General features: G+C 48.8%; 2 protein-coding genes across 9 annotated transcripts in view; one reads left to right on the forward strand and one right to left on the reverse strand.

Annotated features, from left to right (window-relative positions):
• ccdc88c (coiled-coil domain containing 88C) overlaps window positions 1-25,139 on the reverse strand; it is a 52,085-nt gene that overhangs the window by 2,864 nt on the left and 24,082 nt on the right. For 4 of the 6 annotated variants that reach the window (XM_063496805.1, XM_063496808.1, XM_063496809.1 and 1 more), the window contains 17 exons: window positions 24,740-24,877; window positions 24,371-24,655; window positions 23,501-24,298; window positions 19,784-19,911; window positions 19,566-19,707; window positions 19,349-19,486; window positions 18,948-19,109; window positions 18,591-18,868; window positions 11,879-12,022; window positions 11,383-11,569; window positions 11,162-11,307; window positions 10,352-10,441; window positions 9,643-9,890; window positions 2,216-2,305; window positions 1,820-1,933; window positions 1,618-1,737; window positions 936-1,174 (listed from right to left, as the gene is read on the reverse strand). In XM_063496805.1, coding sequence (XP_063352875.1) covers window positions 936-1,174; window positions 1,618-1,737; window positions 1,820-1,933; window positions 2,216-2,305; window positions 9,643-9,890; window positions 10,352-10,441; window positions 11,162-11,307; window positions 11,383-11,569; window positions 11,879-12,022; window positions 18,591-18,868; window positions 18,948-19,109; window positions 19,349-19,486; window positions 19,566-19,707; window positions 19,784-19,911; window positions 23,501-24,298; window positions 24,371-24,655; window positions 24,740-24,877 — 3,447 coding nt within the window. Of the gene's footprint in view, window positions 1-935; window positions 1,175-1,617; window positions 1,738-1,819; window positions 1,934-2,215; window positions 2,306-3,225; window positions 3,599-9,642; window positions 9,891-10,351; window positions 10,442-11,161; window positions 11,308-11,382; window positions 11,570-11,878; window positions 12,023-18,590; window positions 18,869-18,947; window positions 19,110-19,348; window positions 19,487-19,565; window positions 19,708-19,783; window positions 19,912-23,500; window positions 24,299-24,370; window positions 24,656-24,739; window positions 24,878-25,139 lie in introns of those variants that run through there. The other 2 variants (XM_063496806.1, XR_010096457.1) reach the window with 2 other exon arrangements.
• LOC134644122 (endonuclease domain-containing 1 protein-like) lies at window positions 12,743-17,947 on the forward strand. Of its 3 annotated transcripts, XM_063496853.1 has the most exons (7): window positions 12,793-12,834; window positions 13,714-13,888; window positions 16,043-16,153; window positions 16,237-16,322; window positions 16,470-16,578; window positions 16,849-17,020; window positions 17,298-17,947. In XM_063496853.1, the coding sequence occupies exons 3-7, from the start codon at window positions 16,079-16,081 to the stop codon at window positions 17,717-17,719; spliced, it is 864 nt and encodes a 287-aa protein (XP_063352923.1). In that variant the 5' UTR covers window positions 12,793-12,834; window positions 13,714-13,888; window positions 16,043-16,078; the 3' UTR covers window positions 17,720-17,947. The 3 variants fall into 3 exon arrangements, with proteins under 3 accessions (XP_063352922.1, XP_063352923.1, XP_063352921.1); XM_063496852.1 differs by lacking the exon at window positions 13,714-13,888 and having other exon boundaries at window positions 12,743-12,834; XM_063496851.1 differs by lacking the exons at window positions 12,793-12,834; window positions 13,714-13,888 and adding an exon at window positions 12,872-13,114.

Here is a 25,139-nt window from a genome sequence, read left to right on the forward strand (position 1 = left end):
AAACACGGCGAATATAAACGCTTCAGTTAGAAACCGCCGCCGCTGCCGTGCCTGCATCCACCCATCAGCTGCACCTCAACATATCAAACACACCGTCAGTGTTTTTCATGCACCGTCCTGCACGAAACACCGAGCTTCAACGAGAAACGTGACCTGCCGAAGCAGCAGAGCTTCCTGTTTCACTGCCGCTCTGCTCTCGGACGCTCGAGGCGCCGACTCACTAAAACACCGAGTGCAGCGCTCACAGCAGCAGCAGGTGATCTTCAGGCTGGGCGTGTTCTTACGTGCTATTTATCAGACGTTATCATCATCGAGCTGCACACCACACAATCGTTACATCTCCAAACACTTTGATCTGCTACAAACAGGAAGTGTGCTGACACGATGGTGGCGTCATGCTCCAGAGTTCATCTCAGACTAAAGTTTCTCACAGTGTTACTCAGATTCACTGAATCATCACGTTTCAGTCTCACCTTTTCTGCTTCTATTAAAAGTATGAGTGTTATCTGGTTGCTAGCTTACTCTATCCTCACTGAAGGTCATATTGAAGCTCAGGCTCAACAGGAAGTAACGCTCAGCTCTTTCATGACTCGTTCATGTTTTCGGAGCGCGGGCAGGACGTCCTCCCTCTGACTCCTCAGGCTGGTCTTCACTAACGTGCACTAAAACACAAAGCTCCTGGTGTGAAACTGAACGTCACGTCTGCTCTGTGGGCAGGTCTGAGTTCAGGGGTTCAAAGGTCAGAACGTCCCCCGAGAGGCCCGTGACTGGCTTACAGTCTGTGGGGGGGCCTGAGGGGCGGCGGCCTAATTTAAAGCAGGTAAACTTAAACATCAGGGCCGGTCTTCAGCGTGACTCTCCCCGACCGAAAGCTCGCCTCGTGTGATCAGCAGCGACGGCGGCGTGTGTGCAGAAATATGTGCATCATGTCTCACCACAGGAGGAGACTGCAGGTTGCTCTCTTGCAGGAACTCTTCCAGCGTCACCATCTCACTTCCAGGAGAAGCAGGGCGGGTCTTGCTTCTGACTCCGCCTCCACGTTGTGGCTGGGCCCTCTGGGGTGCGTGGTCATATGGAAGGGTGGAGCTTCGCGACAGGGTCAGCTGTGATTGGCTGAGACCTGTGACGTCGTCACTGGAGAGGCTAGCGGAGCGGCCCTGGCGTTCCGAGAAATCTGAAAAGAAAGTACAGCTGAGTGCGGCGAAAGTGGGAAAGGTGACATTTGCACCTGTAAACTAGCCCCGCCTCCACAGATCACCTAGTCCCACCTCCAAAGTTTAGCTAGCACAGATATGACCTGAAGTTCTTTAATTTCATTCCTCAGAGACTCTGTTGCAGCACACCTGAATACTATGAGTACTTCTTTAGTAAGACGATGAAGCTGAGGCGGCGAGCTCTAACTCTACTGCACCGTGTTCATTCACTCATGAGCTGCTGTAACATGAATCGAATGGCTGAATTCAGCATGCAGTCAGGTTCGTTAGTCTTGCTAACGACCTACTAAACGTCCATGTGTGTTGCAGCAGAGACACGCGGCCCTCGAGGAGTTCGAGACTCCTGCTCTGTGCAGGCCGCAGACACAGACCTCCACATTTAACCAGGTGTGTGTGTCTGTACCTCTGCAGCTCACAGGTGAGTTGGAGCTGGACGTGTTGTGGCTGAAGTCGGCTGACCCTGGGCGACCTCCGAACGCCGGGTCCGAGGCGTTGTGGCGCGAGTCTTCGTCCAGTAACGGGCCTGTAAATGTGAGCCGCAGCGTCACACGTGCAGTGTTTCAGACTTCTGCAGCTGCTCTGATTAAAACGAAAAGCCGGCCTACCTCTGGGCCTGCGCCCGGCGATCTGCCCCAGCCTGGAGGCGGAGCTGCCGGTGAAGCCCAGCGAAGACGACAGATGGCTCGGAGTGGAGCTCAGATGGATTTTATGGGTCTGACCTGGAATTAAAACAGGAAATCAGGAAGTTCTTGTATGTGCAGTTCCTCCTTTAATGATCCTCAAACCTCAGGACTCTGCACGGAGCTCAGCCGCACCAGCAAGGCTCAGTTTCACCACTTTAATGGGTGCTTTTACTCTTTTAGTCAGGACCCACAGACTGCCACAGAGTGGGCGGAGCTCCCGCTCTGTGGGGCAGGAACACCTCAGAGCCCGAGCTGGAAGCCTGCCTCAGGACTGAAGCTGACCTGCAGCCTATGAAAACACTGTGAGGGCTACGGTACCTGGTCCCTGTGCATCTTCTCCGTTGACGCTTTCGCTGCTTCCTCCTGGCGTGCTGCTGTGATAAACGCCCCGGCCCCTGTCCGCCAAGCCTGTGGACCAATCAGAATGCAGTGAGGAGGGATTCACAGCGGCAGGGTTAAAATCACTGGAAGCACAGCGGCGTGAGTGGGCGGGCCGTGAGCATGAGGTGAGCGTCACAAAGAGCAAAGCAGGACACGGCGGCTCGCACACGCTCACTGTTAGCTCACTATGTGACCTGATGACATCACAGCGTGATCAGAGATGGCAGCTCCTGATCTGCATTAGAGGGACAGGACGCAGCTGAAGCAGTGAGAGTGGAGCCTCACACAGCAAACACACCTGCTGCGTCCCACCTGACAGCGGACACGGTTCGTCAAAACTAAGGACACTGTGCTGTGATCTGACCAATCAGAAGCTGGGGGAGGGGCATTAGTAATAACTGTGACATCTGTGAAGTTTCCATTAAAGCACATATGCAGGTTCAGGAACATCGCTGTCCAGACAGGAAACAACAAACCTACTTCCTGTCTGCGTACTTCCTGTCTGATGATGACTTTAAAGACGCTGGTTTTACTTTTGTGATAAAACTAATCAACCAATGAAACATGACAGCTGCAGCAAGCTGTGCTTATCTGAGACATGTGACCCTCAGCGCACAGGTGAGCGCACAGGTGAGCGCACAGGTGAGCGCACAGGTGAGCGCACAGGTGAGCGCACAGGTGAGCGCACAGGTGAGCGCACAGGTGAGCTGGGACACGGCCTGCAGCAGTTGTGATTCTGTGAGTGTTTCGTTGGGCGAAGCCTGCAGGTCTGCATTAAAGCGGCGTCTGAAGCTTTCTGCTGCAGGAAGTGATGAGAGCGAGCGCCATCGCTTTAAATCCACTCAGGACTGAAAACCTTCATGACTTTAAAGACTCACAGCTCAGAACAGACTGCAAGCCACACACACACACACACACACACACACACACACACACACACTACTTACTATAACACTGTCCAGAAACACGGGGCTGCTCGAGGTTTTCTTTAATGTTTTAGTGTCAGAGGTGTGTGTGTGTGTGTGTGTGTGTGTGTCTGTCACACTGATGACTGTGATGATGAGGATGGTGTCAGTGGGCACAAAGGATGAGGATGATGATGAGCATGTTAGAAATCTCCGTTGGCTAGGATTGGCTGGCTAGCCATGAGGTCGGCTGTGAGGTCAGCGGAGGACCAAAATCGCAGTCGTCTGGTGAGAGAGAGGGAGGAGCGGCGGGTGATGGGGGAGGATGAGGACGGCGACAAGGAGGAGGAGGAAGAGGGGAGGATCTTGTCTTGACTTTTACTGCGGAGAAATTTGAAGCGTTTTGGAGGAGGAGCTGAGGAGACGGGAGGAAAAGGAAAGGTGAGTAAACGAAAGAAAACAGACGTGAGAACTCATTATGGACGAACAGCAGAGGTCGTGCAGAGAACCCAGAACACACCAATCAGAGAGCTCGTCAGAGCTGAGCTTGGCTCACGCTCAGGTTAACCTGAAGCTCGCCGCCGCCGCTGCGCAACGTTCTCAGTAACGACTCAGACCTAACGCCTGTAATTACACTGTAATTACCTACACATACTCAAAGGTCACAAGGTTGTACAGCAAACAAAGAAGTAATTATACTGGAAGTACATTAAAGTACTGCAGTACTGACAGTAGCGGCCCGAAATCTGGAGTGGATCAACCTTTAACCTTTAGCATCGTGCACATCAAAGCAAGTGTGGATATAAATATAATCCACTCCACAATAATGCATAACACAGCGTGCGCAGATGTGGAAATACTCGACTAAATATACTTAGTCTCCCTGAAAGTATCTGTATGTAAATATAATAGATTACACTGAAACCCTTTAGTTACAGGGGAGCTACGCCCTCACAGGCTGCATTCAAGTGTTCCCAGCTTCAGTGACCTTTAAAAACACCTGACTTCAATCTGAAGCTGGAGACGCCAAGCGCGCCGCGGCACTGATGAAGGAGAGCAGGGAGGTGAGGAAGACTAGGATGTAATGTCCTCTGTTAAACAGCCGAGCTCAGCCCAAGTTCATCTCCAGAGAAAACCCACAGATGTTAGGAGCATGCACCACAGAGCGATGAAGAGATGAGAGGACGACGCAGGAGCTGCTGTCTGTGACGACTCATCACCTTTTTGCACTTGTTGGGTCACAAACGCTTCAGTGCCGACCTTCTTACTGTTTATAAATGTGGGCGGAGCCTAAACGATGTCAGTGTGTGACAGTTCCCTGTTTAAAAACCCATCGCACCCCTCTGTGTCAGTGTGAGGAAGTGTAAATGCACGTTCAGCCCCGGACATGTCCCAATGTAGGACGTTTCCACAGCACGTCTCTGTTTCTGTGGACAAGGAGTCCATGCCGTCCTGCAGCCATCACACACAAAGGTTTGTTTTCACTTCCATCCAACAGTTTGTGTTTCACAGAAAACTTCCTCTCAAACACATGATCTGTCCTGTTTTGTCCAGATGTGCTGAACAGCTGGAGGACACAGTGGTGCTGCTCATCGTGGACACAGACGTGGACACACGTTCCTGCTCTCAGCGACGGTCCGTGAGTGATTTTAACCCTTTATTGTCAAAGGAGTTTGCAAAGAAAAGCGTCTGGACTTCTTAAAGTTGCTTGAAGACGTTTCACCTCTCATCCGAGAAGCTTCTTCAGTTCTAAGGTCAAATGGCCGAGAGTCCCAGATTTAAACCCAGTGGGAGTATCCCCCCAAAGAGGGACAAAGGACCCCCTGGTGATCCTCTAATCACATGAGCCAAGGTGTGAAAGCGAGTGTGGGACCTAATCAGCCAGGGTTTCGGGTGAGCTCATTGTTAAACCTGGCCCCACCTTGTCATGTGATTTCCTGAGGTCAGATGGCCCAGAATGTGAGTGGGCATTAAGATGTCTGGGGAGGGAACTCAAAACTGGATTATAGATGGCAGACAGTTGGTGTCGTAAACCACCGCCTCTGTTCAAAGATGGTCGCTCACAGTGGACATAGATGGCCTCTTTCACTCCTCTTTCAAACCATCTGTCCTCTCTGTCCAAAATTGTGAACATTGGCATCCTCGAAAGAGTGACCTTTGACCTTTAGATGCAGATGGACTGCTGAGTCTTGTCCTGTGGAGGTGGCCCTTCTATGTTGTGCCATGCGCTTGTGAAGTGGCTGTTTGGTCTCTCCAATGTAGAGGTCTGGGCATTCCTCGCTGCACTGTACAGCATACACCACGTTGTTGAGTTTGTGTTTTGGAGTTTTGTCTTTCGGGTGAACCAGTTTCTGTCTGAGTGTGTTGCTGGGTCTGAAGTACACTGGGATGTCGTGCTTGGAGAAAACTCTCCTGAGTTTCTCTGATACACCGGCTACATAGGGGATGACAACGTTGTTGCGTCTGTCTTTCTTATCCTCCCTCGCTGGTGTCTGATCTTCTTTTCTGTGCCTCTTTGCTGACTTTATAAATGCCCAATTAGGATAACTGGCCAGTTAGGATAACTGGGCATTTGTGTTTTCTTCTCTTCTCTGAGAAGAAAACACACCTGAAGACAGTCGGGAGAAATGGGTAAAGAACTTTTCAGACCGGAATCTCACTGAACCTGAAAAGAGGGTTTTAGCCAAAGGACTCAATTTCGCCATTTCTCCTCAACAGTTGCCCATAGTGGACCTCATCACAGCCACAGAAACCGCCATACGGATTAATAAATTATCACAGACAGAAGCAGAACAGATCAGGATGAAAGTCTCAGCCACCCTCTCCAGTGCGAAAGTCCCTCCGTCTAACCTTACATTACAAGAAAAGAAGGCCGTCGCTTCCCTGAGCAAAGACCACAACATCACTATATTACCAGCGGATAAGGGAAGGTGCACCGTGGTCCTAAACACAACAGATTACCACACAAAGATCACTACTCTCCTCAGTGACAACAACACCTACGAAGCCTTAAAGCGAGACCCCACAAGCAGCTACAAAAAGAAAGTTATAGCTTGCCTTCAAGACCTTGAAAAGGACAAAATCATTGACCGCCTCACATATCACCGCCTTTATCCAGGGGATGCCATACCCTGCATTTATGGACTTCCTAAAATCCACAAGGAAGGGGTCCCACTCAGACCCATAGTCAGTAGCATAAACTCAGCCACTTATAACATTGCGAAACACCTTGCTACCATCCTTGCACCTCTGGTGGGGAACACCCCACACCACATCAAGAACTTCACCGACAAGGTCCAGAAACTTACCCTGGATCCAGATGAAACCATGGTGTCCTCTGATGTAGTCTCTCTCTTCACTTGCATACCCACCACGGAAGCAGTGGAGACTGTCAGAAAACGACTACAAGAAGACAGCTCCTTGGAAGACAGGACCAACTTCACACCCGATCAGATCTGCACACTGTTAGACCTCTGCCTCACCACAACATACTTCAAATACAACGAAGGCTTCTACAGACAAAAACATGGCTGTGCCATGGGCTCCCCCGTGTCACCTATTGTAGCCAACCTTTACATGGAGGAAGTAGAAAGGAAGGCTCTAGGCTCTTTTAAAGGAAGAGTACCCAGCCACTGGTACAGATATGTAGATGACACCTGGGTCAAAATCAAGACACAAGAAGTGGAATCCTTCACTGCACACATTAACGCCGTGGATAAAAACATCAAGTTCACCAGGGAAGACACAAAGGATAACTGTTTGCCTTTCCTGGACTGCGCCGTGCACATTGAAGAGAATGGCAACCTCAACATGGAAGTTTACCGGAAGCCCACACACACGGACCAGTACCTCCTCTTTGACTCCCATCACCCTCTGGAACACAAACTTGGAGTAATCAGGACCCTACACCACCGGGCAGAACATGTTCCCTCTAAGCCTGAGGGAAAAAAGAAGGAACACACATGTAAAGGAAGCACTCAAAACATGCGGTTATCCTAACTGGGCGTTCATAAAGTCAGCAAAGATGCACAGAAAAGAAGATCAGACACCAGCGAGGGAGGATAAGAAAGACAGACGCAACAACGTTGTCATCCCCTATGTAGCCGGTGTATCAGAGAAACTCAGGAGAGTTTTCTCCAAGCACGACATCCCAGTGTACTTCAGACCCAGCAACACACTCAGACAGAAACTGGTTCACCCGAAAGACAAAACTCCTAAACACAGACTTAACAATGTGGTGTATGCTGTACAGTGCAGCGAGGAATGCCCAGACCTCTACATTGGAGAGACCAAACAGCCACTTCACAAGCGCATGGCACAACATAGAAGAGCCACCTCCACAGGACAAGACTCAGCAGTCCATCTGCATCTAAAGGTCAAAGGTCACTCTTTCGAGGATGCCAATGTTCACATTTTGGACAGAGAGGACAGATGGTTTGAAAGAGGAGTGAAAGAGGCCATCTATGTCCACTGTGAGCGACCATCTTTGAACAGAGGCGGTGGTTTACGACACCAACTGTCTGCCATCTATAATCCAGTTTTGAGTTCCCTCCCCAGACGCCTTAATGCCCACTCACATCCTGGGCCATCTGACCTCAGGAATTCACATGATAGGGTGGGGCCAGGTTTCACAATGAGCTCACCCGAAACCCTGGCTGATTAGGTCCCACACCCGCTTTCACACCTTGGCTCATGTGATTAGAGGATCACCAGGGGGTCCTTTGTCCCTCTTTGGGGGGACACTCCCACTGGGTTTAAATCTGGGACTCTCGGCCATTTGACCCTAGAACTGAAGAAGCTTCTCGGATGAGAGGTGAAACGTCTTCAAGCAACTTAAAGAAGTCCAGACGCTTTTCTTTGCAAACTCCTTTGACTACGATGACCTGGATGACTGAGAACCTTCACAGACATTTTAACCCTTTATGACCCACCATAGAATCAAGTCCTCCAGAGCTTATCTTTATATCTTTACAGGCTGCAGAGCCGTTTGTGGGAACATTTCAAGCTGCTATACATCAATACAACCATTACAGCCCAAAGTTTGATAATATGTTTGCATTAAGTCCATAGTAATTACATAAATTGCAAAAAAGTGCAATAAACTACAAAAAAATTGAAAATCATTTTTTGTTTTTTTAAAATATATTTGTAGTTAGAGAATTTTAAGGGGTTTATCCCTCAAAACTGTAAATACAAAAAAGTTGCACAAAATAGTTTCCAACCACGAGAAATTTATTTTGAGTGTCTTCATAGTTTTATTTTTGAGATACACCAATTTTTATATACTGGAGAAAAAACGAAAATAAATATTATAATGCAAATTTGCAAAAAACCAGCATGTGCATCAAAATAAACTATTTCCAGCAGTGCAGCTTTAGTTCTAAGCATCACAGAAACTATTCAGAAAAGCATGAAGTCAAACATGACTTTTAAAAACTCATAAGGCTTATAAGGCCCTGAAGATAAAAAAAAAACCACAACATTTTCCGCGAAAATGACATCACTTCCGGTTTTGGGCAGGTAATGGCGGACATGCGATAGTTCGCGCTGACCTCTATTCCAACATAGGAAGTGTTATGAACAGCTGATTGGATCGGCAAAGCCTGTTTCTGGAATATTATGTTTTTGCTGCTGCAAGTGCTTTTTATGCAGTTTTTGCAAAGCTATATGTGGAAGGAAACCGTGACCGAGGACAAGCTGATGGCATAACATGTAAGTACAACTCCTCCGGTTTCATATGCAAAAGAAATTATTGCGCTAGCTTACGTGGTTCCGGTTCTACAGAGATTTAAAAATAGTTACGCAAAACGAAGCGTGCCCGCTCTGACCGGTCTTAAAGGGTTAAAGGCGTGCCAGCATTCCCAACGGTCCCAAACTAAGAATGTGACGTCTGGAACATCACGCCGGCCAAAAAGCACAAAGACAGTTTTTGTTGTTCTTTCCTGTTTCACTTTGTTCTCATTTAGGCTCCAAAGAAACAAACAGAGGTTTCTGTGAGAGGGCTGCTCGCTCCACGTGTGCATACAGGTGAGGAGTAACACGCCAACAACACGCCTGCAAAAAACTCCCGTTCAGACTAAAAGTGCACAAACAGCTGTGCAGATGAGGACCTGTCACTGCATGTCTGAATTTAAATGAGCTGCGTCTGTGGAGCGATGACCGACAGGTAACAAGTCAAAGAACGGATCGAATCTGATAAAAACCCTGAAAATCTGCAGTAAAAATATCAGACGTGTGCACGGCTGGATCAGCTGCTCAGGAAGGTTCCAGATATGAACTTACTGTCAGTCATGTGAAAGCCAACGGCGCCCTCTACAGGACAGAGAGAGCAGCTCCCCCACATGTGCTCTGAGCCTCTGATCAGAAGTCCCCAAACTTCACAGCGAGCGAGTCCCCCAGAGGAAACTAAACACTCTGCAGGCATGTTTAACGAGTTTCTGTGTGTGTGTGTATGTGTACCTCGGCTGATGGGGGTCACAGATGGACTCTGGGGGCCCGGGCTGTTATGGCCGCCGCCCTGCGAGTCACTGAGGGTCCTCTGGGGTGGAGGGGGCGGGGTCTCGGGGGGCAGGAGGGGGGGCGTGGCTGGTAGGGGGATGTCCGGGGCGCTCTTAGTCCGCTCCCTCTCGGCCCCGCTCTCCCGGCTGCTCTCCTTTCGGGGTTTGATGAGTTTGACTAAAGCTTTGGCTCCGGCCCACTGACTCCTCCTGCAACACAGTGAGCACTCACACTTTTAAACACAATCAGGGCTCTGATTGGACGATAAAGCAAGAAACGGCGTCACTCTTTCAATTCAATTCAATTTTATTTGTATAGCTTAAATCACAACAACAGTCGCCTCAAAGCGCTTTAACTGACTAGACCTGGAAAAACCTCCACGAGCATGTTGGGCTCTTTCATGTTTCCGGCCTCTGGGCTGAAACCTGCAGCCACTCACCTGTTTGTCACAGGTGTGACAAACAACTTGGCAGCACGCGTGAGCGCTGGTGAGTAGGGTTCTGGGATTTGGTCTGTAGATGCGTATGGATACCCAACAGCTGATGCTCCGCCTCTCGTAGCGCCACAGAAACAAAGATGGCGGCGATGGCCATAAAGATAAGACAGTTTGGTTTGGCGCTCTCTGAGGAGCAGCTACAAACGTCTGCTGAAGTGAAGTGTGGACTCTTACTTTTTAGGCGTGGGGTCGTAGAACTTGTACTGGTCCATGATCTTCTCCTCCAGTTTCTCCTTCTGACGACGGAGAGCGTTCAGCTTATCACTGACGAGACAGACAGACATCGGTCACAGTCGGCCAATTGTGATCCCTGACGGCACCACGGTGGAGTGGGTGCAGGGTGAAGTTTAGATCAGGGGTGTCAAACTCACTTTCTGTCTGGCGGCCCACACACCAGTGAAACTTCCTGTCAGACGTTACAGATTCAACTGTTTTTCTGTCAGCACGACTCTAAACTGTCAGAACAAAGATGACAGAAAAGTTCTGCTCGCTCAGACTCTCCACTTTATTTAACTGTAGTCACAGAAAAACTGATATTTCTCTTTAATCGTCTGCTGTGGCAGCTGTTTGGGTTGGTTGTTGAAATTGTTGAACTTTTAGCTGAGACTCTGGTGTTTCCGTGGAAACCACATACCCCTCCCTGCGAGGATTCTCAGCAGGGCTGTAGATTCAGCGCCCCCACACCGACGGGCCATCATTAACTGACATGAAATTATCTCACGGGCCAGATGTGGCCCACAGGCCGTACGTTTGACACCCCTGATTTAGATGTTCCAACCTGCTGATGAGATGGCAGGTGTGTGCCTGCAGGTGTGAGCCTGCAGGTGTGTGCCTGCAGGTGTGTGCCTGCAGTCCCGTAAAAGCTAAACACAGATGTGAGGACTGCACCGACTGACAGCTGAGGGTAAACTGTGTTCGTCAGCGATCAGCTCGTCCTGCAGGACGTCGCCTGTCTGAACCTCGCGGCGGCTGACGAGCACTCACATGTAGAGCTTCTGCTCCTGGTGGTACAGCTCCTTGCTCTCCATGCTCCTCTCCAGCAGCGTGTGGTTCTGCTGACTCAGCAGGTTGATCTGGCTCAGCAGGTGGTGGTTCTCCTCCTCCAGGTTCCCTTTAAGGCGACTCAGGAGCTGGGCGCACACACAGAGGAGGCGGTGACCACGCTGCACCCGTCAATCAGCCGTTTCAGAAAAACGTGCGCTTACCTCACAGTGGTTGTCTAGTTTGGTCATGGTGAGATCCAGCGTCTGGTTCTGCTCCATCAGCGAATCGTATCGCGCCATCCACTGACTCACTTCCAGCTGGGCGGAGCCTAAAGAGCTCTTGAGTTCGTTGAGTCGCTGCTGGAGCCCCTTGCTCTGCTCCGCCTGCTGTGATTGGCTCTCGGAGAGTCTGAAGATGGAAGCAGAAGGTGAACAGTTTAAAGTCTGTGCTCACAGGAAAACGACTCATTCTGGTGTAATACCAGAATGGTGTAATACCATTCTGGTATTACAAACGACGAGGGTTTTCATTGGGTGTTACTGAGCTCTGATGAGCAACATCATCTGGTAGCTCCGCCCTCTCATCCAAACATGGTCGCTTCTGGAACCAACATGGAGGAGAAAACGCTAACACAGAGGCTTCAAAACATCAGAACCTAATGAGTGATGTCATGATTGTCCATCTTTGATATACAGTCTGTGTGTGAAAACACATCACCTGTCCACATCTGTTTTCAGCTGGAGGTTTTCCTGCTGCAGGAGGCGGTTCTTCTGGATCTCCAGGTTTAGCTCCTCCTTCTCTTTCAGGCCACGCCCCTCATGCTCCTCCCATTTCTCCTTCTGCTGCAGCAGTGCACAGTACCTGCAGATGGGCAGAGCAAAATGATTAGCCACGTCATGTCACACGCTTTAAATTCATTTAATTTTTTATCACTACAATCTTTCTAATCGACTCTCTGAACCACCAGCTACCGCTTTGCCACCATGTACGACACTGCCAGTCACATTATGTCGTTCATTACAACAAGGAGAAACCTCGGCATGATAAGTGGATGGTGGAACCTCAGGAATACGACAGCTTAATATCACCGTAATACACCAGAATGAGTCGTTTTCCTGTAAACAAAGTAAATTTTACTGTGTGTATGTCGATCAGCTGACCTATAACATGTTTACATCACATCATGTCGATCTTCTACCTTCAGCTGGTGAACGAGGAGTTTGAAAAGGACATGATGACAGAGGATTCACTGAAACTAAACTCTAATGAAATAGGGCATGGTGATGCTTTAGGAAGGGAGATGATGGAATGATACAAACTGCAGCCTCAGGTTTCTGTCGTTCTGACACCGTTACAGGTACATGATGTAACAGATTACTTTCTCTAGCAGCTACAGACTCCATTACTTTTAATAAAAGACTAATGTGTAATAGATTACTCTTTGTGAGTAATAATCCAACACTGCCTGTATCACATCTTTCATTGTTCTGGTTTCCCATCCAGAACCAGACGATGGGGGGAGCTTATCGCGGGGTGGGTGGGGCTGTAAAGTGGTATTTTTGGAAAGGTATATATAGATAAGTTGAGCATATATAAGCAGAGTTCGGCAGGAAGAATAAGAGTTCCCGCTCTGAAGCCAGCAGCAGTCAGCTGTGTTCCAGCTGTTCTCTCAGGTGAGTAAATGCGTCACACTGCCTGCACATCAAAGCCTTCAGAGCGAACAGCGGTGTGACTGAAACGGTGTGTAACGCAGGTAAACGGAACTTTATTCTGTTTCCGGTCTGTCCGCGTGTCTGCTCGCACTGAAACACGCGGACCGGAGACGTTGCCGTGCGCTGTTTGAAGGCGGAAGTTGGAAACCGGGAGTTCCGGGTCATATTTCCACTTTAAAGCCGGAGAAGCCTGGAAACACCGACGATGGAAGCCGCTTCCGGATGATGCGCCAGAGCGGAAGTGAGTGGACCTCTGACCACGTGACCGAAGAACTCGCGACTCCGCGCTCATTTCGATACAAATTCCGTAAATGTTTATCGTATTATTTGACAGAAATAAGGTTTATAAGGACTGCGCTAATTGGCTAACAGCGGGTCCGCCGCTAGCCAATGAGCGACCACAGTTAGAGCCCCGCCCCCACCCTTACAGACTCCTCAGAAATCAGTCCGTGACGTCACGGTGGCTACAGCTTAAGATCAAAGAAAATAATGATAGTTATCGTTCGTGACGTTTCACAGAGCAGATTTCTCTCTAACCCCTCACATCCGGTGCGTCATACCTGATACACGAGTCTGCGGACACCTCTCCGTCATCAGTGCCATCTTTTTCGCAGAAAAACCGAAATAAAAGTGCCGGCTGTAGCATACAAAGTAAAACTCAGATATGCAAACGGATATTTATTTGAGGTTTTCCTAAGTTTTTACAAGGTCCGACAATCAGGACTCTGCTGGGCTCTGCAGGCTTAAAGAGAACCTGTTTATTAAAACAATGAAACTGTGATCCTGTCACTGAGAGCTTCTGTCAGGTACAAATGTTCAGACACTTGTCCTCACACTCAGGCATCGCAGCTGCATTCAGAGCACTGCATCTGTTTAATGGGCCCTGGAGCAGGTCCACACGGAGGCAGCAGCTTTGACTTAAGTTCAGCCTGAGCCAGAAGGAGCCGATCAAAGTGAAGAGTTACTGTTAGCTTCCAGAGGCGATCCAGGACTGCGGGCGTTTAACCTGCCACAGGTAACGTGAGGACTGCAGCAGAATAAAACTCATAAATCTGGAATCAAAGCAGATTCTTCCTGCCTGTTTTTTTACAAAGCGAACGGCACAATTTTATGCATAACCTCTGGACCTTCACTGAATAGAAAATTACATTAACTGATGGAGCGATGGAGGAACTGGAGGGTCTCGTTGATTAATAACCATTTCACCAACTGCGCTGTTGTGTTAAACACAGCATGGCAATAACTGCCAAACAGGCCGAGAACGCAGGATGTGAGTGTTCATGTTTCGACACAGCGTCCCTGCGCTTACGCCCTGTTAATCAATCAATCAATCAATCAAAAGCTTTATTCGTCACATGCAGGTTGCCCTGCAGTGAAATGGGACCCCCCCGACCTTACATACACAACACAGACATTACGTGGGGATACAGTTGGAGATTGGTAGCGTTGGAGAGAAAAAAAACATTGAAATGTACATTACAATGGGAAAGTACAAGAGGAAAAAAAGAGACCCCTTCTCATGCTGTGCTTCCATGGTAGGACAGCACGAGAACAGGAAACAAAAAAAACAAAACTCCTCTGCACAAAAAAGCACATAGATGTCCACAGCACAACATTGTGAAGACATAACAAGCCACAGGGTTGGGTGATGGGTGAGGAGCAATGTGAAGCGAACCCAGCAGCCGCCTCGCACAGCGCTATCTTCCCAGCGCTGCACGTAGACCCGCCGTGTTCCCCCACCGGAAACAAGCATCGAAGGCGTTTGGAAAGGGAAGGGGGATGAGTGTGTGCTTATCAGTGTAAGTGTGTGTGTGTGCGTGTCCATAGTTCAGCGGAGACAGTGTCCTTCGCCCTGCCAGGCTAAGTAAACAGTCTACCAGCCAACCCAGGTGGCCTTAATGGAATGGGAAGGAACAGTCTCAACATAGTCGTTATCAGGGATTGTTTTGATCGGCTCCAGCCTTGAGCCCACAGCTGGCGCCGGAGGGGTACCGCATTATGATGGCGATTTTCTTCCAACAACTCATGAGAATTTCGAGCTGTTTTTTAGCACTCCGACACTGGTCTCTCCATCTCCCGTTGGATAGCTGCCAGTTTCTCCATGATGTTATTTACCCTCAATTCCGTGGTCTTGTCACTCTTTTGCTCACAGAGCAGATTCTGAGACCTCACGACCGCAGCCAACTGATCCGTGATGTATTCCAACTTCCGCCCATAGTTGTTGATTTGAGCGGATTCTTCCCTGATGTGTCCCAATATCCGCTCAGAGATGTTATTCTGAGTATTCACTGCAGCCGCAATAGCCTCCAAGCTCTTGACCATGTCCCCGTCTGTGAGCCCTTTCTGAGAAACCGCACCTCGTCCCGTCAATTCAATCTCAGCGGGCAGCTTTGTGGGGGTTTGAACAGCCGGTTCCGCTTTCTTAATTCTCCGATAAGCCAGGGCCAAGCCAGCTCCGATCAGCAAGAACCCTGTTATCATGGTTCAGAATAGGTAGATATCTTCAGCGTCCTCGATCGACAGTCCCGCCAGGCACACAATCCTCCATTTCTGCCACCCGTCCATCGTGTATCCGGCAGGGAAAGTCCCTCCAGGGCACTCGGGCTCTCCCGAGCCCAGACTTCTCGTTGAGAAAAGGGTGTCAATAGCATTCAGAGACCAGTTGATCAAATCCATAGTTCTCTTTAGGTTTTAGACACAGACTGTGAGAGAGTGTTCCAGGGAGGTGAGAAGAAAAAACACGAGACAAGACAAGGACATAAGCAGCTAAGCAGGGAAGATAGGGGAAAGGAGGAGAGGAGAAAAGTGCGACCGCCTTCGCTGAGAGCCAAACGAGAATGAAACGAGAATGAATTAACGCACTGAACTGACGGTCTATCGTCTAATAACAGCTTATTCAGAGCAGATAACTTTCCGTCTGAATCACAGGAGAATGAGAATATTATTGTGTTTTCTAAAGAAGGGTGCATTTAGTTTTAGAATATTCTGATTTGAATAATCATGTAAATTAAAACAGAATATATTCATCATGTTTGCGCTCTGGAGCATTGATGGGTGAGATTCGGCTCTTTTGCAGCGTGCAGCTGCCTCCTTCCAGCACAGTGATGAAAATCTTGGGTCGTGTGGAGCCTCACATCATGCTGTTCAAAAAGCTCATTTCTTGTGTTAGGTGTTACTCACACGGAGGATATCAGACTTATCCAGCATGCAGAGCTCGGTGACCGTGTGCTTCCTCCTCCTCGTCTTTCCCGTCAACGCACACGTCGTGGAAAACTTTGAGGTTTGTGTGTCAGTGCATTCATAAATATGATAAGATGGTTTCTGTGTGTGTTTAAACCTGGTTTCTGCTGCTCTGTTGTGTAGGGGTGCAAGAAATACTTTTACAACGGGCATGTGCCAAAGTGGACTCCCAATAATCACGTCCACATCTGCCAGAAGTTTAAGAACAGGTAATGATCATATTAAATAAAAGTATTTATTTATTCTGTTAAACTGCAGAGATGGACTTTACTTAAATGAACTTTCTGATCTGTCGTTGCTATTGTGAACTTTACTTTTAAGATTCAATCTTTCTAATTAACTCTGTGAACCACCAGCTACCACTTTGCCACCCTGTACGACACCACCAACCGCATTCCCGTCTACTCTGCTTACATAGTTGAGGACGGCAAAAAATCAGATCACAGATGGATGGTGGAGCCTCAGGTATACGACAGCTTTGTAAATGAGACCCACTCAGGTTTCTTCCACAGACAGCTGATCCCAGACTTCCTGACAGATGCTAAAGCTTCATCACACATTTAACATTTCAGTGAAGACTGTAAAAAGTGATGGCAGTACTTTCTGTGTTTAATATTACAGTAACACACCAGAGTGGGTCGTTTTAATGTAAACAAAGTACTTTTTACTGTGTGCATGTAGATCAGCTGATCTATAACATGTTTACATCACATCATGTCGATCTTCTACTTTTAGCTGGTAAAACAGGAGTTTGAAGAGGAGATGATGACACAGGATTCACTGATTTACAAACATCCTACACTAAACCTTGATGAAATAGGAACGAGGCAGGCAACAGACGAGGACTACAATAAACTTCCTAATGGTTACAGCCGAGGTCACCTCAACCCCAACTCGCACCATGCAGGTAAGAGAGGTCGAGCTGTTCTGAGGGGTTTGTCATGTCTGTGTTGTGCACACTCAGTAAGATGTACACGTGTGTTCTCACATGTGGGGACAGAACACGGTCCAGGAACATGTACCAGAGAACACAGGAAAGAAGAAGACTTCAAACACAAGACCTTTAAAAATAATTAAATTCTGTTTATGAGGGAAATTTATTCTACACAGCACTTCATAACCTGCTACGCTATCATCCACCCACCAATCACATCCTTCTTCTGTCTCTACATCATTTTCTACAGGTGATGCTTCCAAAGCCACTATGACCCTGACCAACATAGTTCCCCAAAAACAATCACTGAACGAAAAGAAGTGGAGTCAACATGAGGCAGAACTCAAAGCTTTGGCCAAAGGTAACTCCGTCTACGTTCTGGTTGGTGCGATTCCATCAGAAGGAAACTGGATCAAAAGAGATAACCAGCCAGGTGTCAACATCCCAGACTACATGTGGGTCGCCCACTGCTACTGTGACAAGACATCTTGTAAGAGTGGGGGTGCCACAGCTAAGAATTTTGAGAACAAGATCTACGAGTGCACCCTGTCACAGCTTCAAGCCTTTCTTGAAAAACACAACCAAGCTGCAGGTCAGCTGTTTGACAACAACTGCTATGTGGAGCAGGCTGCAGGTGCGACTGCAGCAGCAGGAAATCCTTGTGACATATAATCCAGAAATACTCAGGAGATCACTGATCTCTGCAGAGTCACGCAGCTCGTCCTTTCCTCAGCACTGCACACATGAACTCATGTAAACAGTTACTGTGATCTTAACTGTGTCGCACAAATGTCAGCACATGTTTATGGTGCAGGTGAACACATTCCCGTCATGCTTACAGGCTGCTTTACTCTGAGAGCGGCTTCACTGCAGCTTGTTGCTTATTAAAATCTGATGAAATGCTCAGTGTCGCGTGTTTGTTTGTTCAGTCAAAAATCAGCAAGTGTGACAAACTTCAGTGAGCCGATGGACGCTCTGACCTCAGAGTGCAGACAGTATCTGATCACCGGTGCAGACGCCTGAGCCTGATGTTTCTCAGCTGGAACAAACACATTTAACCCCTGACAGAGAGCGAGCGGCAGAGCGAGCGGCAGAGCGAGCGGCGGCGCTCCGTGCTCATCAGACCCTCTGCTCTTCATCGCCATCGTGCTGTAAACGTCATTAAACGTACACATCATGACTGCAGCTGCAGTTTCAGAGCAAACCTCTGTTTATCTGTGAAAGGAGGGAGTGTCATTGGGTCAAAGGTCGGCCGCCTCAAAGCGTCTCTCTGAGAGTGGTTCAAATTCATGTACACCTCGCAGGTATTAGATTAGCCTGATTTAAAGGGTCAAAGGTGAAACTACTTCAGCACAGGTGAAGCTGACAGAGCAAGTGACAAAGACAGGAAGTGACACGGACAGGTAGATCAGCTAAAAATGAAACTGGTGGCTCGAGCGATCAGGAGCCGTTTCCATGGTTACACTCGGCGCCCTTTCTCCCACCTGTGCTGCTTCCTGTTACCTGAATCATTCCAGCGCTTCACGCCGACGCGTCCACTTACTTGCCGTGCAGCGTCCTGTGCTCGCTCTCCAGCGCCCTCTGTTTGCCCTTCAGCGCCGCGTGCTGACTGATCAGCTGCTCGTACTCGTGAGCCTGCCTCTCGTGAACGCTCAGCAGGCGCTCGTGATCGCTGAGCACGCCCTCTCTGGCTCGCCACGCCTCCTCGCGCTGCCGCTGCCACGACTCCACCTCCGTCTCCAGGGCGGTCACCTGGCCTTGCAGCACGGCATTCTGGGCCATGAGAGAGGCGCTCTGAGAGGAGAGGGTGGAGTTCTCCACCTGAGAGGACACAGAGATGAAGTGTGAGCGCGACGGCCTGAATGTAAACTGGGTCGAAGTTACACGTGCGTGAGCGTGCCTGCAGCTTCGCCGTCTGCGTGTGCAACGCCGAGTTCTGCTCCTGCAGCGTGGTGGTGTGCCGCTGCAGCGCCGCCATCTGGTTGTTGAGGGAAGTGTTCTGGTTCTCCAGCTGCTTCAGCTGCTCCTTCAGCAGACTGCTCTCCGTCTGCAGGGAGGCGTTCTGGACCAAACAAACACAGTTTCACAGCAGTCACACAAACTCATCCCGCCTTTCATTTCTATTTTTCTGCGGCCCGGTTCTGGTCCTCAAGCCACATGTTGACCATCAAATTAGCACAAAGTATTTTTCACGTGTGAGAACTTTTCTTAGGTGCTGAACAGGAAACGTTCCTGTGCTGCTATAATCATTAACAGAGATAAGGTCATTATTAATGATGATGATCAGAAACAGCGGCTCACGTTCTTCTCCACGTCGATCAGGTGATCTTTGATTCGCAGCAGTTCGGCCGTGGCGCTGCGGTCAGCCGCCGGGTGCTGCTGGGAGTTGTGGTTTACTTCCTCGTGCCGCTGATGCGAGGCGGACGCCGTCTGACGAGCCTGCAGCGGGAAAGAAAAATGTCAGACTGTCGTACAGCTTCAACTTTACAGACGCAAAGGCGAGGGCGCGTTTCCTCACAGCTTCCAGCTCCGCGTGGAGCGTCTTGTTGAGGGCGCGGCTTTCTTCCAGCTTCTTTTCCAGGCTGGAGATTTTCTCCTCCTTGACCTTCATGGTCTGCTGGACGGTTTCCTCCAGCCGAGACTCCAGCAGCCTGTACCTGCTGACATTCAAACACATCCGTGAGTCCCTCGTCAGAGATCGGTTTAAAGTGCACAGGTGAGGTCGCGGGGTCGTACCTGTCCTCCAGCGTGTGCTCCTGCTGCAGCAGCTTCTCCCGGTTCAGTCCGATCTTCTCCAGCTCTTCGTTCAGTCGCTCCAGCTCGACCTTCTGCTGCTGAACGCTCAGCTTCTCCGACACCAGCTCCTGCAAAACCGCGACACAAACACCACTGAAGGTCACGGGCGCTCGGTGTCAGGCTCAGAGCGGCCGACGTCGCCGAGCGTCTGCCCGAGGGACCAGAACTGAGCATCTGCTGTACAGCTGGGACACATTATACCGTTCACGGTAATACCGGTATAATGTTAGGCAATAATAAGAAAATGAAATATGGCGATAGAATATGGGTAAAACACGCATGCGCAGTGCTTTTGTTTTCATACAAACATGGCGTAAAAAGCATGGCGGCGGTGAAGAATGAGAAGGGCGAAAGCAAATCGTTGAATGAAACAGACGAACCAGAACTGGTTTGTAAAAGTGGAGCAACCGCAGTGATGTGGAACTGGTTTGGTTTTCGTCAGAAAGCCACCAAAGCACAATGTTTTGTAGAACATGCAAGCGGGCCGTCGTGGTGAAGGGAGGAAACACCACAAACCTATTTCATCATCTGAAGCAGAAGCGCTTTGAGTACAACACAGCTGAACGAAGAGGCTTCAACTAGCGCGGTGGTGAGACCAAAGAAGCTGACTCAACAAACGGCTTTAAATAGCTGCACACCTTAGCCAACGCTGGAGGGGAACGAACTAACGCAGACACGCATCGTTTAGGATGTGATGCCCACTCAGAGTGTGGAAGAGGAGGTTTCACACAGGTGCATTTGCTCTGTGACATTTTTATAGCTTTAATGCAGATAAAACACAGCTGCTTGTTTAAGTGGAAATAAATTGATGGTTTTTTGCACTAATAAAGTTGAGCAGTAAAGTATTTAGTCTGCCCTGGCCCTCTCTGCAGGTTTCCAAAGAGCCGAGAACGAACAGCTGACACAAGTTAGTCTGTTTTAACCACATACGTGTTTTCAGACTTGCTGATTGGTTGTTCAGGACTCTATGTGATGCTCACAGGAACCTTCCACACTGATGCTGCATGTTACGTCCCCTGGCTAGTCTAGGGGGTGAAGGGACGAACATAAAGGTGGATAGTGAAGGAGGAGCCAAGGTGGTAACTTTAAAAGGTTTATTTAATGCAGGTGATGAGATTTAGGTTCAGACTGAGGTATAACTTCAGGGAGAGCCAAGGCCAACATAACAAACAAAACATCCCTGATGTAAAAATAAAAGAAACTTACCTAACTCCAAAGAAAACAAAATATACAACCTATAACCATAACCTACCCAACAACACATAAACAGGAGAAAACAGGATGTCGAAACAAAAGGCAGCTCTCCCCTACAAGCAGTCTGAACATGAAAACAAAATGCACATACAAGTCACAAAGGCATGCAAGCCTGTACAGGTATGGCAACCAAAATGGCCAGAGGGCCCAGAAACACAGCTCCACAGGCCTTAAGTAGTGCTCTGCTGATTAACAATTAGCTGGACTCTGAGCAGCATCCAATCAGGACAAAGGAGGTGGAGCCTAGACAAAACAAAGAGTTAGGAGGAAAAAGAAACATCCTCCTGGGGGATGTAACACTGCAGAACACCCCAGTGTTCAGTACCTAGCAGTGCAGCGCCCCCTGCTGGCCTTCTGGTGTATATGTCGGTTAAAGCTGACCGAGCGCCTGGTCTTTGATTGAGATTCAGATTTTAATACACTGTTTTCATTTTACTGCTTTTTTTGCAGTTCTGAGAGCAAAGAAATGCGCCTTATACATGAAACTGATTAACCCTTTAAAGCCCACCACAGAACCAAGTCCACCAGAGCTTATCTTCATATTTTTACCTGCTGTCGTTCCATCTTTCAAGCTGCTACACATCAAGTTTTAATAACATGTATGCATTAAGCCCGTAGTAACTATATACCCCGCCTTTTTGGTTTTTTTACACATAATTCCAACCACAGCAAACTGACTGAGTGTCTCTGTAGTTTCATTTTTGAGCTACACTCACTTTTATAAACTTCAGGAGAAACTCAAATAAATATTATTGTGCAAAAAAACAGCATCAAAACAAATGATTATAACAGTGCAGTTTGAGTTCAAGTAGAGCTGGGCGATATAAGATTTTTTCATATCACGATATGTTTTTTTCATTTCAGGCGATAACGATATATGTCACGATATAAGCCAAATTATAACGGCGCTGGCACGGCTGGCAGCCTTAACCCAATTTCCCTCGGGATGAATAAAGTATAATCAATCAAATAACTATATTTGTAAGATTTAAATGTGCCGTTGCTCACAAGTAAAATGTGAATATTTATTCTCCATAATAAGTTCAACAGGGTAGATGTACTTAAGGAACGTGAGACTTCAGTTTCAGATAAATAAAGGCAAATATTGCAAACTACACAAAAGGCAGCCGCTAAAGCGTTTAAGTTTCAAAGTAGAACAAACAAAACAGACTAAATTGTCAATTCCACTTAGAAACAAAATTTTAATTCTAACAATAAATCTTAGTTTGTTTTACAGAAGAACAGACAAAATTGACTAACTTTTGTCAATATCAAATAAACTGAGAACTAAAAGGAAATTGTCAATCTCTCCTTGTTGTATAGCTTAGCTTTTCAAACAGTTTTAACAGTGACTTTAGTCTGACAAAAGCCGAATGACGAATTAGCGCTTTCAGTCAGAGATTGAGCATGCACCGGTTTATTGTATTTCCAGACTTGCTTTCGGCACAATTTACAGTGCGCGCTACTCTATTTTTTGTCAGACTTGAAATAGCCGAAATACCTTCACACTACAGAACTTCTATGGCCCTTCCGTTCGACAGTCTCTCCGGCATTGGAACCATCATCGGTTTTTTCTTTGGTAACCTTCGCTCACGCTCTCGGTTGATTTTTCTCTAGTCGGCAAACTCATTTCCTCCATTACCTGGGCAGCCCGACTGCAAAAACAGATACACATGTGCGCCTTGGCACTTGTGCTGTACGTAACAAGTCACGTGACGTGACGCTGCGGCTGTGATTGGTTCGGCTCTGCGCTACTTAATTTGGATTGGCTGTTCTTTTTTTTTTTTTTTAAGAGGACAAGAGAGATGAGGTCTATCGCAATAGTTTAATTTTTCTATCGAGAAAAAGTTATTTTGCAATACATATCGTTATCGTTTTATCGCCCAGCTCTAAGTTCAAGTCAAACATGCTCCTCTGAAAGGCCCCATAGGAAAAACTACATTTCCCACAAAAAATGACGTCACTTCCTGGTATCTGCAGGTAATGACAGACATGCGAGAGTAGGAAGTGCTATGAACAGCTGATCGGATCTGCAAAGCGTGTTTCTGGATTATAAAGCTTTTGCTGTCTGCGTTTTTTACGTGCCTTCTGCAAAGGACGAGCTGAATGCATGTTATGGAAGTACGGCTCCTCCGGTCTCATATGCAAAAACATTCCTGCGATAGCTTATGCGGCTGCAATTCTCCCGGGATTTAAAAATAGTTACTCGAAGCGTGTGCGCTCTGATGGCAGCCTCGCAGTCTCACAGGCGTCAGCAGCAACAAGGAGACCAACACAGACCCACGAGTGACGCTTCCACAGCTCACCTGCTCAGATCCAAACTCTGAACTAGAATGTAAATAACCTGCCCAGCGGCACCACAGACGCCTTAAACGAAGCTCCTCCCCCTGCCCCTCCTCTCACCTCTCTGAGCGTGGCCAGCGTCCTCTTGTCGATCGTCGCTTGTTTCTGAAGCTCCTTGTTCTCTCGCTCCACCTCCTTTGCTTTCACCGCCGCCTCCTTCATTCGCTCCACCTCCTTCTTGAGAGCTCCTCCCTCCTTCGTGACCTCGGTGAGCCTCCTGGTTTTCTCCTCCAGCTCCGTCTCCTTCCCCTCCAGGAGCGTCCTCATCCTCCAGCTCTCCTTCTCCAGCTGCTTCCGGCCCTTCTCCGACTGCTCCAGGTCCAGCTGGAGCTTCTTCCTCTCCTCGTCTCCTTCCACTCGCCTCCTCCGCTCCTCCTTCAGCTCCTCCACCTCCCTCTTCAGGTCCTCCTCTCTGCTTTCTGCCTCCTGCCGCCTCCTCTCTTCCTCCACCCTCTCCTCTTTGCTCTTCTCCATCTCCTCCTCTATGTGATGCTTCTCCTGGTTCAGAGCTGCCAGGTTCACCTCCAGTCTCTCCGCTCTCTTCCTCTCTCCCTGCGCCTCCTCCCCAGCTTGATCCAGCCTCCTCTGCAACTCCTGCATCTCCCTCTGTGCCTCCTGGAGCTCCTCTTGCACAGTGGTGAGGCGGGTGGATGAGGAGCGCAGGCTCTCCAGGGAGCAGCGGAGCTCCAGGTTCTCCTTGGACAGCAGTCCGTTTTCTGCCTCCTGCTTCGTCAGCCGCTGCAGCTCCCGCTGGCTCTCCTCCGCCTCGCGCTTCAGCCTGTGCACCTCCTGCTCCAAGGAGGTCACCTGTTTCTCCAGAGCCTCGGAGCGCTCGCTGCACACCCGCAGAGACGCCACCTGGAGGCGACACGGGCACATTACACTTATGCCGCAGTGAGACTCGTCAGAGAGGAGGAAGCGTTTACGTACCTCTCTGCTGAGCGCCTCCCGACTCCTCTCCAGCCGCGCCACCTCTCGCTCCGCCTCCTCACACCGCCCCGCCCGCTCACTCAGCCTCTCTGTCTCCTCATTGGATACTTTGAGCTGCGTTTCCAGGCTGGCCAATCGGGAGCTGGTGTCGGTGATGCTCTGGTGCAGCAGGCGGTTCTCTGATTCCACCTCGCGGACCCTCGCCACGCTGTTAGACTGAGCGCGCTCCTGAAGGGACGCCACTGCCTCCGACAGGTGCTGCTTCTCGCTCTCCAGCTCTGAGATCTGATTGGACAAGCAGAACAGGAAGTCAGCCGGTCTCCTCTGCGACTGACAATGAAGGAGATGTTACCTGAGCGTGCCACACACCTGTCGGTCCTTCTCCGCCTTCAGAGCGTGCAGCTCGCGCTCCAGAGTCTGTTTCTCCTTCAGTAGCTCCTCCCCCAGAGCCTCCATGTCCTGATTGGTTATTTTCTCCTGGTCCAGTAAACCCTGGAGACGCTCCAGCTGAAACACAAACACAGGTGTAGATGTTAGAGACAGGTGAGTGTTTCAAAGCTCACTGAGGTTAAACGATGCTGCAGGACGTTAAAATTGGACTTAAAAGTTAAAACAGTTAAAACTGTGCCGTAAAAAAACGAGACGAGTTTGTTATCAGGTCACGTCGTCATGTTTCTTCATGTTTACTCCCTGAAAGTTCCCCTGCAGCACGGACGCAAACACAGATACTGGACGAATGAAAGTTTACTGAGTGATGTTCATGTTTGTG

The sequence above is a fragment of the Pelmatolapia mariae genome, linkage group LG16_19, assembly GCF_036321145.2.
Source record: "Pelmatolapia mariae isolate MD_Pm_ZW linkage group LG16_19, Pm_UMD_F_2, whole genome shotgun sequence".
Lineage (NCBI taxonomy): Eukaryota > Metazoa > Chordata > Actinopteri > Cichliformes > Cichlidae > Pelmatolapia > Pelmatolapia mariae.